Source organism: Hippichthys cyanospilos, chromosome 2, assembly GCF_059441005.1.
Source record: "Hippichthys cyanospilos isolate Australia breed blue-spotted pipefish chromosome 2, RoL_Hcya_1.0, whole genome shotgun sequence".
In the NCBI taxonomy this organism is placed as follows: domain Eukaryota; kingdom Metazoa; phylum Chordata; class Actinopteri; order Syngnathiformes; family Syngnathidae; genus Hippichthys; species Hippichthys cyanospilos.
This window is the reverse complement of record NC_142370.1, coordinates 12,765,410-12,782,471: the sequence shown is the minus strand read 5'-3', so window position 1 is coordinate 12,782,471 and position 17,062 is coordinate 12,765,410. Positions and strand designations below refer to the sequence as shown.

Genomic DNA, 17,062 nt, shown 5'->3' with positions numbered 1-17,062 from the left:
TGACTTGACTGAAACGTACTTAAGGACTTGAATCAGTTACATGTTTTTTCAAACCACAAATATACTTTAAGAACATCATGTACGTATTATTATTACGTGTTGTTATTCTTGCGTGTTTTGTTAGTTACAAAAGGCTGGGCGAAAGATCGCGTGTGCGCATGCTCCCTAAACACATCCTCACCCTCCTCTCTTCATCCTGATATGAGAGTCTTGCGGCTCCGATTTCCTTTGGCGCAAACGTGTCACAAGGCAGCCCTGCAGCGCCACAAGATCGTTGGCGAGGATATCTCGTCAAGGGTGGGGTGGGGGGCATCTGCATGCGAAGACAGCAGGCGCGGGGCTTCAAAGATGAAGGTAAGCGTCTCCATCTTGCTTGTTTTTCTTGCCCTCCCGAGGCTGCTCCACAAATCGAAATTGTGTCTTGATGAGGGTAAAAGACATGGGGCAAGGGGTGGGGGCTCTTCGAAGCCTGAATAATGAACGAACCGATGTGCATATGAAGCACGTGACGTGATGCGCTGTCAATGGAAGGACACGATGAATGGAGGACGTGTTTTTCTGTCAAGGACCATTGACAAGACTGCAGTACGATCGGGAGTTTTACATTTTAACGTTACCTGTAAACGGTCTGATTTTTAATCATTCCAACATCTGATTTATTTTTTAAACGCTTATCTTATTCAGATAATCTTGTTTTACGTCCAATATACCAGGACAATATAGCCTTCAATGTTGAAAAACAACAGTTTGGGAATAAACAACAATGTTGAGAATCAACATTCATTTCTCGGGTTAGCTCATAAATGGAGGCATTGCTTGGAAAGACGGGTTTCATGACTTCTGTGTGAAAAAAATAAATACAGCTCACTCATCAACAGTATAGTTTTTAAGACGTGTTGTCTTTTCAAATCCTTGTTTTGTATATCGCTACTGATACTCAGAGAAGATAACATTTTTCCAAAACAGCTAAATAAATGAATAAATAAAGACACATATTTCAATGCTAAATTGACTTTTATATGACTCACTACTTGTGGAGTAAATCAATGCTGATGTTCATTTTTGCTGGCGCCTATACCTGCTTCCATGTGTTCCAGTTTTGCTAAGCAGCTCAGAACAATTCCTCACAGCCAATAATTGTACAGGCCACTCTCTAAGAGCAGTTTTACAACCATCAAGTAGAAATGACAAATTAGAAGACTAGAAACTTGTCGTTATGGGCAGGTCTTTTCAAAGAATGATCTGCCATTGTACTTTTGTGGATCAAAACTGCTAGTGTTATCGGTATCAGTGTTTACTCAAGGGTTGGGTACTGGTATTGGTCTGTAAAAATGTTATTTAAAATCCCTAGTGAATAAGACATACATCTCCCTTGTGTGAAATTGCTTAGGTGTTTAGCTTTTTTTTTATTTATTAATGAAACAATAACAAAGTAAAATAGTTGGTTGGTAAAAATAATAGAGAAAAAAATGGGTTGGTTTTGAAATGTTATCATTCAAATTTGATACAATTATTTAATGCAGTTATTCGAGTCATCGAAGAAATATGTCAGTTATATACTATATTTGTTTTCCACTTTTCCCCTTCAATTTTGATCTAAAACTGGCAAAAAATCTTAGAAACAAACATTTGTGGCGGATACACAAACACGGACAGAATAGGTTCTCAAATTTTGGAGTGACCCATTGAACTTGATCAGAGGAAATCAGTGGTGGTCCATGCGTTTCACACTTACACCTTCAGTGGTGTCCAACTCGAATCAACTCGCATTACTGGGCCTTGCATCACCAATACAACACAGGCTATTTTACAGAGCATTCAAACATATATAAACTTGTATCAGCAATTAAAATATACACGATACTGTCAAAACTTAAAAATAAAAGGGAATTAATTTTTTTTTTCCACAAAGTTTTATGAAGCACCAAGAGCAGGTAAGCTTTAACAAGATTGTACACTAAATTACAAATCGCAGTTTCATATAAGAACCATTTATTTACCATTAATTGAATGTGTTGTGTTGTAACCAATGAGACTGTGTTGGAACACTTCATCCACACAATGAGCGCTCGGAAACATATGACATATGACAGTGTCTCTTTAATTCCTCTTACAAACTCCACCGCCGAACGTGGCAACTCCTGAGCACTCAACTGAACGCTTTCTCGATCAATGTCCTCCTTTTCTCACGGCGACTGCCTCGAAAGTCAACGGACGCCACAATCGGCCACCAATACAACGTAAACAAGTTTAATACACGCCCCTCTCAATGGGCGTTTAGCTGCCCAGTACCATGCCTGCCACAAACAGTGCGCAAAAAATGGACATCCCCCAGCATACACACGCATGATCAAAATCTACCCCATACACTCCCAATTCAGCGGCAACGAGGAATTTACAACAGAATATGAACAAAATGAAATGACAAAAACATTAAAAATGAAAAAATACATCAGTAAAATGATGGCACTCACCAATACCGCTGTCTCCAAAAACACTTAATTCAACACAAAATCCATCCTTCTTTCTTTCCTCAAGAAGACCTCAATGACTTGCTTGTACGGTTTGTCTGTGCGTTTCATTTCCAACAAGAAATCCTTTTCTATCGTATGTTTTAATTCGCTTTCAAATGCCAGAGAATGAGGGCTCTACAAAAGCACAGGACACATGGGATTGTCACAGCCAAACGACCAAGCTTGCTTGACCTGCATAGCGCTGCCTACCTTGCTGAGTATTCAATCACACCGCTTACATTTCACGTTCAACATTTCTAGATGGCCTTAATTCTTAGTTCACACAGTGCAGACAGACGCCCTCAACTGTTTATTGTGAGAGCTCAGGCGGATTTCATACAGCCTAGCGACACAAGTTAGCTGATTGGATAAAAACTCTAACCTAAAACTACAACTCTTGAAGGAGTGTAACCAAATGGATATAATATGACACAAAGAGAAGATGGACAATAATTATATATTGTATTTAGGAAAATGAAATAAAAGATGAAATTTACTTTAATTCTTATTAATATGATAATGATATCAACTTTTACTGTAATTATGATCAAATATAATTATGTTAGGCCAGCAGAGAAGGTCTTGCTGGCTCTGACGGCCCACAACTGGACTGAATGTCCTTTGTTTGCTTCTGACCTTTTCAGCCCCACTAAGCAATGCCCTGGACCTCTTCAGCAAGTGTTTTATGTGAATGAATTCCCAGCCCAGCTCAGCAGTGTAGAAATCAGTGGTCAGCCAACCAGCATGTCGCAGCCGTCGGGTAGAAAACTGCCGTCGTGGAGGGACGGCTTGAAGCGGGCCCTCGCCCTGGCAGTGTGCGTCAGCCTCCTGTGGCCTCCAGGGGGCGCATCGGTGGCACCCTGCATCTGCGCCTCCAACATCCTGAGCTGCTCCAAAATGAACCTGAGCAGCATCCCGACGGGGCTGCCGCTCTACACGGCCGTGCTGGATCTCAGTCACAACAGCATTGACAGGCTGAAGTCCGAGTGGACCCCGGTGAAGCTCCCGAAGCTCCGCAACCTGCTCCTGAGCCACAACGGTCTGCTCTTCCTGTCTTCGGAGGCCTTCGTCAATGTAAAGCATCTGCGCTATCTGGACCTGTCGTCCAACAGCCTGCATCAGCTGGACGAGTTTGTCTTTGAGCCGCTGGTCAACCTGGAGGTTCTGCTGCTGTATAACAACAAAATCACCCAGATCGACCACTCGGCTTTTATCACCACGCTCAACCTACAGAAGCTCTACCTGAGCCACAATCGAATCTCCCGGTTCCCCGTGGAGCTCATCAGAGAGAAGTCCCGTCTGGAGAAGCTCAGCCTGCTGGACGTGTCGTCCAACAAGATTAAAAGGCTTCCCCTGGACGAGATGCGAGCGCTGCCCGCCTGGTTGAAAAACGGCCTCTATTTCCACAACAACTCGCTGCCGTGTCACTGTGACCTCTACACGCTGGTCGCCCACTGGGACCTCCGCAAGCTCAACTCGGTGGCGGACTTCAGAGACGACTTCACTTGCATCCTGCCGGGCCCGCAGAAGATTTTGGTCGATGTGTTTGACCTGAGCGGCGAAAGCATGAATTGCAGTACCTTCAGGGAGGCGGAAGAGGAAGCCTTTCTGGAGCAAACGCTGACCCTGGGGTGCGACACCAAGCATAGGAACATGCTCAAGACATGGATGCTGCCCGGTCCATCTGCTCTGATTCCTGGAGGAAACCAGACAGCCAAAGTCTTGCCGGACGGGAGCCTGCGAGTCAGTCCGGTCCGGTTTGAGGACTCCGGAACCTACACCTGCTTTGCCACCGGCGAGGCCTTCAACGAGACCATCTACGTAGTGCTGAAGGTCCACAACTTCACCATGCACGGCAGCGGCGAGACCCTCAACACGGCGTACACCACTTTGGTGGGCTGCCTAGCCAGCGTGGTCCTGGTTCTGGTCTACCTCTACCTAACGCCGTGCCGCTGCTTCTGCTGCCCCGGTAAAGGCAAAGCCCGAGGCGACGACAGCATCCGCTCGTCCGTGCTCAGCGTGACGCCCACCCATGGAGTGGACCCCTCGGCGCTCAACAGGCACGTGGGCTTTACAGACGCCAAGGAGGCGCGGGGCCAGAACGGCAAGCTGAAGCCCAACGGGGACCAGGACGAGGAGGAGGCGGACGCCGAGGCGCGCTCGCTGATGAAAGGAACCCGGAAGAAATCCGTGGCCGAGTCCATCAGCTCCGTCTTCTCGGACACTCCCATGATGGTCTGAGAAGGGGACGAAAATGAGGATGGAAGAGGAACCATGAGCAGGACTGTTCTTTTTTTCCAGCATTCTAATGTGTAGCACTTACTGATAGACATACTGTGAAGGGACAAGGAGTGGACGTCTCAGGATCTGATCGAGGCGACTGGACACTTCAGGATCGACAACTCGAAAAGAATCCAGTTGCCTCAATTTAACGTTTGCGGATGGCCATGACCTTGATGCCTAAGGAGCTACACGGACACTCAGGTCAGGATGTGATAGATGATAGTAGATCAATGTTTGTCATAGCTTCTTGTGTACAACATATAGTAGCATAGGTACAGTGTTCCCCCCCAAGTCCTGCTGCAAATGGCAAAAATCATCAAAAACTGAAGTTATTCACCCAATTCCTCCAAAATTTGGCTTGGAGTGACTAAAAAAGCTGCCTTGAAGCAGATAAAAGATATTACATACATATGTACATACATATATATGGTATGAATAAAAACCCATCCCAATGGGGAGCTCATTTGGTATGCAATGGAAGTGAGTCACAAGCTTGGTCACCGAACAATTCTTGGAATGCAAGATGGTGCCAAAGTACTGCATGAATCTCCTTAACATACTGCCACTTAGTTCCATGGCGCAAAGATGCCACAGCATAGCACCAAATTCTACGTCATTAAACTGAGATTTAGCCCTAGCAGGAAATCAGCAAATATTAGGGAAATGGTTCCCCAAATATCCTCAAATAGGTGAATATGTGAGTAGCGCATTGTGAATATGTGGGGGAACACTGTACGTCTAATCCGGTATCAGAAACAGATCTGCCGCTGACCTTGAGTCATTCGTAGGAGAAGCAGGAATCAGTCATAAAGGCTGGATTTGCATTGCACGCTTCAAGTGACGCCAATTCCATGTTTTGCGCTCAAGTGACCATCACAGTTTGTGCCAAGGCAGCTCCGATTGGGAGAGGGAAAGGAAAAACGGGAATCGGATAGCCTCAGGATGACATCGCTGGTAATCCGGTACGTGTTGCTTGCCTGCCAAACTAGCTGTACTATACACTCGCGTCCGAACAAACAAACACCCACTGCAAATTCTAAGACATTAAGAATGATGTAAATATGATAGATGTTTTCAGTATCAGAAATTAAAGACGATGTAAATACATCTGAAGTGTACAGAACATTACGTGTTGTCTAAGTGGCTACATTAGCGATGTGGAGGACATTATTTATTTTGCAAATGCAGTGGTGCCTTGGGATACAAGTGACCCGTCTTGCATAGTTTTTGCAGATGTGGGCCATTGTGTGTAGCCGTTGTCGTACTTGCTACAACCACACAATGTTGCCCTCTGTTAGCTTCATGCTGACATACAATACAAAATGTTATAGACAAGCAGACAAATGGCATAAATAGTCACAATGTTACAACGTTTTCAGAAAAAGCAATTGGAATACATTACACTCAGAGAAAAACAGCGTTACTACAGAGTCACGTAGTACAGTAGATTTTTTGGGGGTCTTAGTGTCTGTATTGTAATGACACTTGGTGGTCTAGTCTTACATACAAGAAGGATCTTGTGTGCCATTCATCGTAATACACAAGACCTTATTTTAAAAAACGTAATTATGTAGTTATACTCGCCATGTGACAGGTGGCTGCCATCTTTTTGGGTTTCTCCAAATGCTTGTCAAGTACCCCATTACAAATACACCCCCCCCCCAAAAAAAAAAAAAAAAAAAAATGATTGCATTTGTACTGATCATGCTGCCCACACTGCTTTTCTCACCAATAATCATCCATCTGTGCTGGTCGCATTGAGTTTTTAATGTCAGCGTTTGAAATATGACACTCGTTTTCAACCCTCGTGATCTCAGAAATTTGGCCAAAAAATGCTTGGATATTTTTAACTGAAATTTGTCAGCCAATCAGAGGAGATTCTCCGAGTAGAAGAGAAAATAGAAGGAGAAAACATTAATAACCTATGAAGATGTTCTGGTTTACCATTTGAAGATGTTTTTGACCAGATTTTCTAAAGGCAATATCAGACAAAAACATTCCACAAAAACACAATTTTTCCCCTCACCCAAAAATTTCTCATGTTTTCAAAATATTTTCTGTTGTACCTTGGTTAAAGTGGCTTTTCCACAATCGCTTTGCATTTTAACAAATTTCCATTAAGAAAACATCCTGTCACAGTGCAAATTCTGTTCATTAGTAAATATTATTGCGCATAATTGCATTTCCGAATTTTTTGTAGGGTTTTCGTAAGACTGCAACGTCGATGGCCTTTTGAGTTAAATGGACTCGTATCTCAAGGCACCACTGTATTGCTATATCCGAGATGTGTTTATCATTAAATAAGACAACTCAAGTGTAGTAATTTACATTTTCTCATTGAAATCAGTGAAGAAGAAGAGGCAGTCCAGGGAAATGAAGTGCTCTGTCAAGTTTCCTAGTGGCACTATTGTTCACCTCCGTGTTGTCACTACTTGGTGTTGACGCATGTCTTGCAGTTTTTCTCTTGTTTTGTGTATACTGTGGTTATAAACACAATCATAATGGATCACTTAAATCTAAATGAAATACGGGCGTCAAGTGAGAATTAGACCCTTGGACCCGCAATGTAAATCCAGCCTATGTGAATCCATCAGATACCTTAATGAGACACCTAATATACATAAGAGTAGCATCATTTTGAAGTCTTGTATAGGCAAAACATAGCTCAACTATCTTTTTGTAGTCATGCATAAGAGTCTTTGTCCTTACATTTTACTCTGTATAACTAAGCTGTACAAGCCTTACGTGACTGAAACAAAGACATAACCTCCAGCAAATAAATATCGAATGCAGGGAAGCGTTTTGTCCGACTTGTGATGTGAACGTGATTCGCATGAAAGGAAATCAACATATGTGTTATTGGGCCGGTCGGAATCAGGATGTGTTCACCAAAACGACATGCTGTCAACAAAATCCTTCAGTCCAATCCAAGGGAAAAACATTTCAAATGCACACAAACACTTTCATCTGGAAATGTAATGCTTCAAGTTGACAAATACAGAAAATGCATATTTTGTACTGAACACTTAATAAAGATGAATTAAAAATAAATAAACAGAATGCAACACTATCCAGAGGAAGGAAAATGCCCCAATCAAGTTCCGTGGTAGTCAACTTCTTTGCAACGCAACTGAAAAGAATTTAACAGAATAAAACGATGCTGTCGAGTCTCATTTTGCACACTAGGTGTCACCCACGTAACGCGACAGAAGACGTTAAAAAACTCACATGCAAGACGTCATGACGTCATGTCAAATACATTGGCACTGTGTGCTAACTGCAGGTTTGCACATAAAGTAAATTTAAAAAAGAAATATCAAGGCAGATTGTTTTTAATACATCATGAAGCAAAGCCAATGGCGTCCCACAACCATTGGGGATCTCTTGGGATCGATCAAAGGATTTGACCCAGACTGAGCATTAGCACGACAAAGCTAGATGCTAATGTTGACGTGATCATTTTCTGTCACCGAAGCGATCAACAAGCTATTTGGCGCAAGCAGTCAATAGGCAGAATACGAATTGTTGAGGGTGTCCAATTTGGGGGTCTCAGCATTGCATCTCGAGCTGGTATTTGCAGATGATGTGGTGCTGTTGGCTTCTTCAGGCCGTGATCTCCAACTCACTGGAGCGGTTTGCAGCCAAGTGCGAAGCGGCTTGGGTGAAAATCAGCACCTCCAAATCTGATACTATGGTCCTCAGTCAGAAAAGGATGGAATGCCCTCTCCGGGTCAGGGATGAGGTCCTGCGCCTGGTGGAGGACTACCAGATCAGCAGATAATGGATAGATGGATGGATAAAAGACACGATCATATATATATATATATATATATATATATATATATATATATATATATATATATATAGTAGCGTCCCTGGCTTTACATTTTTTTGCGATGTGAAATACTGATTTTTTTCGTACCCTCTATATGGTATTTTCCTGGATTTGCGACAAAAACAACTGTCATGAGCCCAGGGGCTTGGCTGTATTTGTGTTGTTTTGGTCTCCGTCTGCAGGCGCTTTTAGGTAATTGTACTTATTTTCTGTTGCCGTCACACGACAGAGATGCTGGTCTGCTATTGGTCGGCCTCACCTCAAAATGGCAGGATGGTAAAGCTTTGTTCTATCGCGAGTGGTTACAAAACCGTATTTATAGTGCATTTTACTGCTTAATTCAAACTTGAGAGGGTTAGCCATGGGTCCCAAGATCGGTAGTGATGTGAGAGAGAAGTAAGAAGATAGAAACGAAGAAAACGAAGGAAACGAAGCTAGAGATAATCAAGAAATACGAAGCTAGCCTAGCCTAGGCTACCCTTACTAGGGAATATGGTCATAACAAGCGCCACTCAAAGGTAAATAAGTCCTTTCTATATTTTTTATTTATCATGTTTTCTGATTGTATACATGTATATTATATATATGTAGCACTTACTATACTATTTTGGTATCAATTTTTAATAGGTATATATGGAAGAGGGACAGCGCATGTTAGAGTTTTGGGAGATAAAGTCAGAGAGGCCAGGCGCGCTGAATCAAGGCAAACGACACGACCCGAGACAATGGCTTTGTGTTGCTGTTCTTGTTATTGTCGTGTGACTCATTCGAAAAAGACACACTGCGGTATGGCCCCGTTGTTTTAGATGAGTCACACGTGTCACGGCGAAGTTTCGTTTTGTCCCTGATGACTCTGAGAGCATCGGTGATGTACTCGGACGATTAAGTCAACGTGCCAAATGTCCACTTGTTTAACACTGTAGTATGACCACAAATTGCACATTTTCACATCAACGCTTCACCACACCACTTCCACCCTTTGAGCATGATTTAATGCTGCTAATTAACTAAAAAAAGAAAAATAACAAGAATCACGCAGACATCTTACATTCTAGCAACATATTCCCTGTAAAGGTGCTCTGAGGGTGGATTTGGCAGAATATTGTAGGCACCTCTACCACGCGGGTGCGAAAAGGAAGTCCGAGTCGCCAGGATCATATAATGTAGCACCTCTGGTGTCAGAATTAACACTCGCTTAATTAGACGACGACACATTTAGCACGGATGTAACAGTTGAATGCGAGGCTTTTCCCAATCTGCAGTAGGTCTCACGGCCTTTTCTATAGGCATAAAGCACGACTACTAACGCTAGTTTGCAACAGCTATTATGTCACTCTGAACCAGTCTTCGGCCCGCTCTGTACCGGGGTGCTCATTTTAATTACCACAGTAGTGGCCTTTTTAAAATCGGCCTGATATTGATTGATTGATTGATTTTTAACATATAAACATTGAGCACAAATTTCCTCCTAATAAACACAACCTAAGGAAAACTCAATATATATATATATATATATATATATATATATATATATATATATATATATATATATATATATATATATATATATATATATATATATGATTTGTGCTGCTTATTTCCCAACTCATGGGTGAACATGTCTATCGTAGCAGAAAGCACACAAATGTGGGTCAAGGGTCATGGCTGGAATTTAGGAGGGACTTGGCTTTTTTTGGTCAAATTTTCGAGCTCAGATTTTGATGAACTACTATGGAATAGTATTCAAATTTGCTGCCAATCACAAGTAGGTCTTCTACACAAGTAAAACAAAAACATTAAAAGTAGTTTTAAAAAGGCTTGTCTTGGATGAAATTCATACTGCAGGGGGCAATAAATGTATGTAATCAAATAAAAAATAAAATGTTAAAATATGAAAAAATAAATAAATAAAATGCTTTTTTTCCCACATCATGAAAGGGCAGGTCGATATGTCCCCAAATAAAGTTTTTTTCAGTCATTTTGGATGACTATGAGTTTAATCAAAGTAAAAAGCCCAAAAGTACTGAAAATAATAAATCTAGTGCAAAATTTTCAAACAATAAAGCACTCTGAATTTACATCTGTTTTAACATAAACTTAAAATCCATACCTTGGTAAAAAAAAAAAAAAAAAGAAAAAAAAGATATTCATAGCTAGTGCATAATTTGCTCAAAAAGCAGGACAGCAATCCAGGAGGAGGATTAACAACAGGCACCATCACAATGCATTCATAGGACGTGATGATGACACTTTAAGACATAGCCATTAACTGGTCTCTACCGCCACCTACTGTCTTGGGGTGAAATAAAGAATTTTCTGTTTGCTGATAACCCCTGCTCAATGGAATGTTGCAAAATTTGCCCAAAAAATTAATGTAATAAATCCTATTAACAGGCATCTAAAAATTTGTAATTATAATGCTTTTATATGGTCCAAAATTTGGACAGTGATTATTTTTGTACATAAAACCTTGCTCTTCCAGCTGCAATCACATAGCAATGTCAGAATCATCGCATTTTGAAATTTTACATGTTTTAATCATCTGCTGGAAAATTCAACTCCCTGGTGTTTTTCCCCATTGATTCTTTTATGATTTGATAAAAACAAAACAAAATAATCAAAGGAATTTCCATCATTTGTAACGTAATCCCACAAGGGTGAAGGCAGCCAAAAATGGGAGTTAGACCAGCACTCCGGAAGGGACTGTGGTCCACATTTGAATATCGACATTTATGGAAAGTTTGTCGCAGTGACTCACTCCCACAGGTGGCCACTAACATTGTGCTCCAACATGGCGACAAGTGCAAAGCGCAGATGGTGCAGGCATCTGACGAAGGTGAAGAGGCAGCATCCGAGCATGCGGCATCCAAAAATGCAGAAACAACAAAATCAAACAAGAATCATGACATTGTTGATGATCAAGTTCCAGAACTCATTTGTTGTTCATACGCTGCAAAAATCGCAACAATAAAACTTCATGTCAAGCCAAGAATCTTTACCGTGCAATTAAATCATATGGAATAATGAAAAAGCCTTTGTTTTTGCTTTTATTTCGAAATTTGGAGAAAATTGTAAATAGAATCAGCTGAACAAATTAAAGTTTGAATAGTTTGAAAGGGTAAAAAAAAAAGTGAAAGTTAACAGGGAAGAAAAAAAAGCTGAAAACGTTACACTTTTTCCATTGAGAATCAATGAGCAAGAAATAGATAAGATATCTTGAAATTGACAAGAAATGTAAGAGAAAACGAACCGTCAAAATGTGGCGGAACAATGGCACTTTTTTTCAGAGTTGCTCAAGGTCGTTAATAACATTTTGCAAAAAATGAGGAGCTGAAAAAGGTGGAGTGACTTTGTCAAGAGCCGCAATGATGTCGGTTGGAAATAAGATCCACTTCTGCAGTGAGCATTTAACAAAGGCTATTTTTGATAACAACAGAGGCAACGGGGCTTCGTGGATAAATGATTTCTGTTGTATGCGTCAGAGCCAAGTTTCTCCCTCTGTGGGCTTCATCCTCCCATCCCGCAGTTAGCAGACGCCATTGTTGGCAGTCACATCATGAGAGGAAGTCATCTTCTCTGCTTATTTTATAATTATAGTCCATAATTTATTTTGAAGGTGAGTCTCATGACACTATTTTACGTTGATTAGCTGAGGTAAAAATGAAAAAACTGGAGCAATTAGCCTGCCATGATGCCCAGGGCACGTGGGCAAGGAGAGCCGTAGTCGGCGATGCACTTTGCATTATTTATTGCTCATTAAAAAGTACACTAAAACACACAACTATAAAATGAAAACGCTTGCAAACAGCTTCAGTATGCCATACGCACATCCAAAAAACGACACTGATATGCCACTTAAAAGCACATATGAAACACTAGGGTTTATCTTTTTACATTCTCTTCTATTAATCTTGTTTTTTTTATTGTTATTAGTACAGTAAGAACATTTTTTTATATACAGACTTGAAGGGATTAAGACTTAATGTCGAATACTGATTTAAAGCGCTCTCGACTCGCGGTGATGCGAGCTTGGATCCGTTAGGTCAAGAAATTGCCATTCAGTACATGAGGTCAGCGGCGCCGCCGCTCGGGTCCAATCCCTTTGCCCGCAATATGGGGAAGTTCATCCCCGCCAGTCGGATCACGGCCGCGTTGAGCGCGTGCAGGAAGAAGATGAGGAGGAGGATCCAGAAGCAGATGTCGAAGCGCTCGTTGTGCGTCTGGAACACGAAAGTCACCTCCTCGAAGTTGGCGATGCGTTCGGACAGATGCTCTATCTTCACCTCCGACGCAAACAGAACTACAACCAAGAAGCTGCACGCACCTGCCAGGAAGGTGGAGTCCAGAAATAGTTGACAGTTTCGAGCAGATGTCTGAAAATGTTTAGTATAAATAATACCAAATTGCTAAATGTCATGGCTTTGTTTGAAGAATGCTTCAAATCGGTGTAAATAAGCCTAAAATTCACACGCACACACACACAAAAAAGCAACGTTATTTTTTCCTCTACTCATGACAGACAAGCCTAAAAAAATTATGGTGCCAAGTGAAACTCGTTTTGAGGCTGAATGTTCAAAAAAATAAATAAATGGGGGTTATGTTTCAGTCACAAATTTCAGCATCATGCTCTGCCCACACACAATGACAAAAATACAATATTTTGTGTCATTTTTTTCATAATTAAGCAAATGAAATATTTTAAATTTTAAAATATTAAAAGTAGTAGTAATCATCTTTATTTTACGAATGTATCTTTTGCTTATTATATATTTTAAACAATTATTTATTTGATCAAAAAAAAAATATTGTGTAATTTCTAATTTTCTATGTCACTATTTGAATTATATATTTACAATAAACAGGTATAAATATAAAATTAATATTGAAATGACAGATTAAAAAAAGATTGAACTAAACAATTTCATGGGTGCGTGGCAGCCAATGGTTTGCCAACTCTTGACTGAAATATAGTTACTTGTGAAATTTCATTTGAGGTTTGTGCTTTCATATTTTTCTTGCTTGCCACGAAGGTGCCCTACATACTCTAATCCGCTAGGTGGCAATGTTTCCTTCATTAACTTGAACGCTTTTAATATTATTCCTGTTAATAATCAAATTGCTCACAGGAGATGGACGTCCACAGGTAAAGTCCCAGAGGCCCGTGCAGCGTCTCGTAAGGACGTCCAAAGGCGTTGAAGAAGAAGAAGCCGCTGGACACAGACGAGAAGATGATCAACGCGCCGCAAAAGAAGATGATGGTCACATGGAGACCTGCTGGGATGGCGTCCAACAACTCTGAAAAGACTGAGGCAAAAACATGACACCGCATTACAAATGTGAAGGGGCCATTTAAAGACGCGATGAAAATATTTAAAGGCACGGTGAGGACATTGAAACAGTAAAAGAAACGAGGACACATACAGTAGATACAATTTGGAATGTTAATGATGAGGCCAAAGTAGTTTAGTGAGTTGTGAAGCAGTGAGGCAGAACCATGAAAGGTCACTGAGAACTTGTTAGAGCTGGATCACTGCTCTCATATAACTTGAGACAATAAAGTCTTGTCCCTTGTTTGTCCACTCATGTGCCCCCGTCTAAGTTTTCATGTGGTCAAAGGAGCAGAGCATGACAAGATACTTGTCGGTTAAAAAGTTGTTAATGAAGTAGAATTTCATCCATTAAAAAAGTTGTTCATGAAGTAGAATTGCATCCATTTTCTACACTAACATATCCCGCGCATCGTCTAGGACTGTGCAGTGTACGTTACGATATTGACGTCTTTGTGTCGACACGTTTTTGAATAATTGAAGATGCTGCCGCTGTCTTTCATTATTGATGAGGCGAAATTTAACATTGACGTGTTTGACACTGAAATGCAAGCATATGCATTCGCCGTGAACATGTAGCGTACATGCACATAGAGTCTGTAAAGGTGCAACACCATAAATCAGAATGTGGAAATAAATGGATCTCAGCGGTTCGCAAATATTATAGTAGGCTATGTGGATCCACTACAAATGTTAAAAAAAAAAAGTATTCTTTTGATTCGATGATTTTTGCTTATTGCCTACAGTTAATGAAACCTTGTTAATATGAAACTTGAGCTAGATGCAAATTCTTTTTGAGTAATACTGTAATTACTGTCACAAGTGTTTCAAATAATTGCTAACGTTAATTTTTTTTTACCGAAGAACACTTGCTAGCTATGTCAGCTGCTATGCAAACTGGTCGAAAAGAAATTCAGGAGGGCTTATAATAGACAAATAAATAAACCCCTGAGATTAGAATGTTATATATTTGTTTTAAATGTGAGAAGACGTTCTATTGCTTGTTGTAAAGTCTACAGTCACTTAGCTCTCACACTATGTGTCTCGATGGCTCACAAAGTTTCACAAACAAGGTAAAGTGTTTTAAGAAGAGATAAACAAAATCATTCCGGTAAAACATGCATTAAAAAGAATTATTTCTGGACTTGAAAGTACAGAAGTTGGAAGTTAGTCCGACAAGAGGAAAAAAACATTTTAGGGGTTGTCAAGATATTGATGTTATAAATGAATTTATACTACATTTTTTCGCAAACTTCACGGGGATGAAAAGGGAGGGGGCGAAAAACATATTCCAATTGATCCTTATACAACGTTTGGTAAAAAAAAATAAATAAATAAAATAAAAAAAGCAGCATTTTCATATATTAGCCCACTTGAGAATCGGGAGGTCCTGCCGCCCAATCCACAGGTCTTGACTCTCTCGCCATGGAAGAGTCCGTAGGCGAGACGTCCAACGAACTTATCGAGCTCGCTCCCGGTGGCGTTGACGAGATCTGCTCCGGTTCTGCACAAGACGAAGCCGTCCAGCCAGCGTGGCAGTCCGGCGGAAACGGCGGTCGCCAGCGCGCAGCAGGCCGCCAGCGTGCCTCCGAAGCTCAGCAGCAGCCGCTTGTGTCGCCGCGCTGCCGCCATGGCCGCCCTGCCACTCGGTCGGCCAACCCCTCTTGCTTCGACGGCCTCATCGTCGCCATGGCGACCGCACCGCTCCGGACTAAGTCAGAGGATATCCAGTGGGCTGGCCCGCGTGAATCGATTGTGTGCGTGTCTGTATCATCTGGGCAGCCGTCAGTTATCATCAGTCCGCCATTTATCTCTAGCCCGGCCAAAGTCCAAAGTCCGGCCCGGGGGCCAAATGCGGCCCGTGGTCAATTTCCATCCGGCCCGCAGCCTCCGTCATAAAATCAAAAACGTCTGGCCTGAGTGGAAAATGAATTCATTGGCGGAAAGCGCTGTTACGTGCGTGTGCTAATTGCTGCCATCTATAGGCTCAATTGGGAACAGCAAATTAGTATATGAGTAATTGACTGTATGTGCCCCTAACTTTCTAAAATGGCGACAATCAACAAAAGGACGAAAGTTGAATGCGAGGGCCGACCGTTCAAGGATGAGTGGAAATTGGACTATTTGTTCACTGAAATACGGAACAACTGTCTACTTCATTTGTAAAGAGACAGTGGCTGTTTTTGAAGTGTTCATAGTGAAGCGACATTACCAAACAAAACACGCTGACGTATATGGCCAGATCACAGGGAATGAACGCGGTGAGAAACTGAAACATCTTGAAGCTAGTTTAATCTCACAGCAGCAATATTTTACAACTTTTACCGACAGCTGGATAAGGACAAGTTCCGAGAGATTCGAGCATTTGGTAAGAGAATGCTATGCTTGTTCGGGTCGACGTATTTGTGTGAGAGGACATTCTCGGTTCGGAACTTAAATAAGAGCCGCCGTGTGAGGACGCGGTTATCGGACTCTCACTTACAAGACATCTTGCGCATCTATACTACTGCCATAGAGCCACACCTGGCCTTTGTCCTGCACTCCAGATCTCAGTTTCACCCATCACACTCATGCGGACGGGCCATTTTTCATTTACGATCAGTCTGAAAACGTTTTTTTTTTTTTTTTTTAACTTTTCACTCCAGAAAAATAACCATTTAAAAATACAGTCAACATTTGTACTTACTAATGTCATATTTTTATGAGCCCTGCACTTGTTGATATGACTATTACTTGTTCATTTCTCTGTCATTGTGTTTACAATTTTTATAAATATTAAACTGCCATGGTGAGATATTTTTTTAGGTTTCAAATGTAATTTGCACCCAAGAGTACAATTACTTCTATTTAACTGTTACAAAAAAGTTAATTAAAGTGTTAAAAAGTGAAGTTAAGTGAATATTCAATTTCAATATTTAATGTCAATTCAATTTTGATATGCACGTTTCAAATTAACCAAAACACATGCTTAAGATACCTGAAATGTATTTAAATTAATTGCTGTTATACGTAAAGAACGCCCGCAAAGGTTGGCCCCCTACGTTTTTAACACACCAAATCAGGCCCCCTTTGCAAAAAGTTTGGACACCCCTGCATACTGTAAT

At 41.2% G+C, this 17,062-nt stretch overlaps 2 protein-coding genes across 4 annotated transcripts; one reads left to right on the top strand and one right to left on the bottom strand.

Moving 5' to 3' along the window:
* Window positions 1-101: 101 nt before the first annotated feature.
* On the top strand, window positions 102-14,329 carry LOC148427380 (amphoterin-induced protein 1-like). Of its 3 annotated transcripts, none has more exons than XR_015863703.1 (3): window positions 102-354; window positions 3,158-4,997; window positions 13,775-14,329. XR_015863703.1 is itself a non-coding variant. In XM_088402511.1 (2 exons), the coding sequence occupies exon 2, from the start codon at window positions 3,258-3,260 to the stop codon at window positions 4,752-4,754; it is 1,497 nt and encodes a 498-aa protein (XP_088258637.1). In that variant the 5' UTR covers window positions 102-354; window positions 3,158-3,257; the 3' UTR covers window positions 4,755-7,593. The 3 variants fall into 3 exon arrangements, 1 of the variants encoding a protein (XP_088258637.1); XR_015863702.1 differs by having other exon boundaries at window positions 13,758-14,329; XM_088402511.1 differs by lacking the exon at window positions 13,775-14,329 and having other exon boundaries at window positions 3,158-7,593.
* Window positions 11,666-15,858, bottom strand: clrn1 (clarin 1). The gene is made up of 3 exons (XM_088402620.1): window positions 15,332-15,858; window positions 13,756-13,935; window positions 11,666-12,955 (listed from the first exon to the last, which is right to left on the bottom strand). The coding sequence occupies exons 1-3, from the start codon at window positions 15,588-15,590 to the stop codon at window positions 12,690-12,692; spliced, it is 705 nt and encodes a 234-aa protein (XP_088258746.1). The 5' UTR covers window positions 15,591-15,858; the 3' UTR covers window positions 11,666-12,689.
* Between the last annotated feature and the right edge of the window lie 1,204 nt (window positions 15,859-17,062).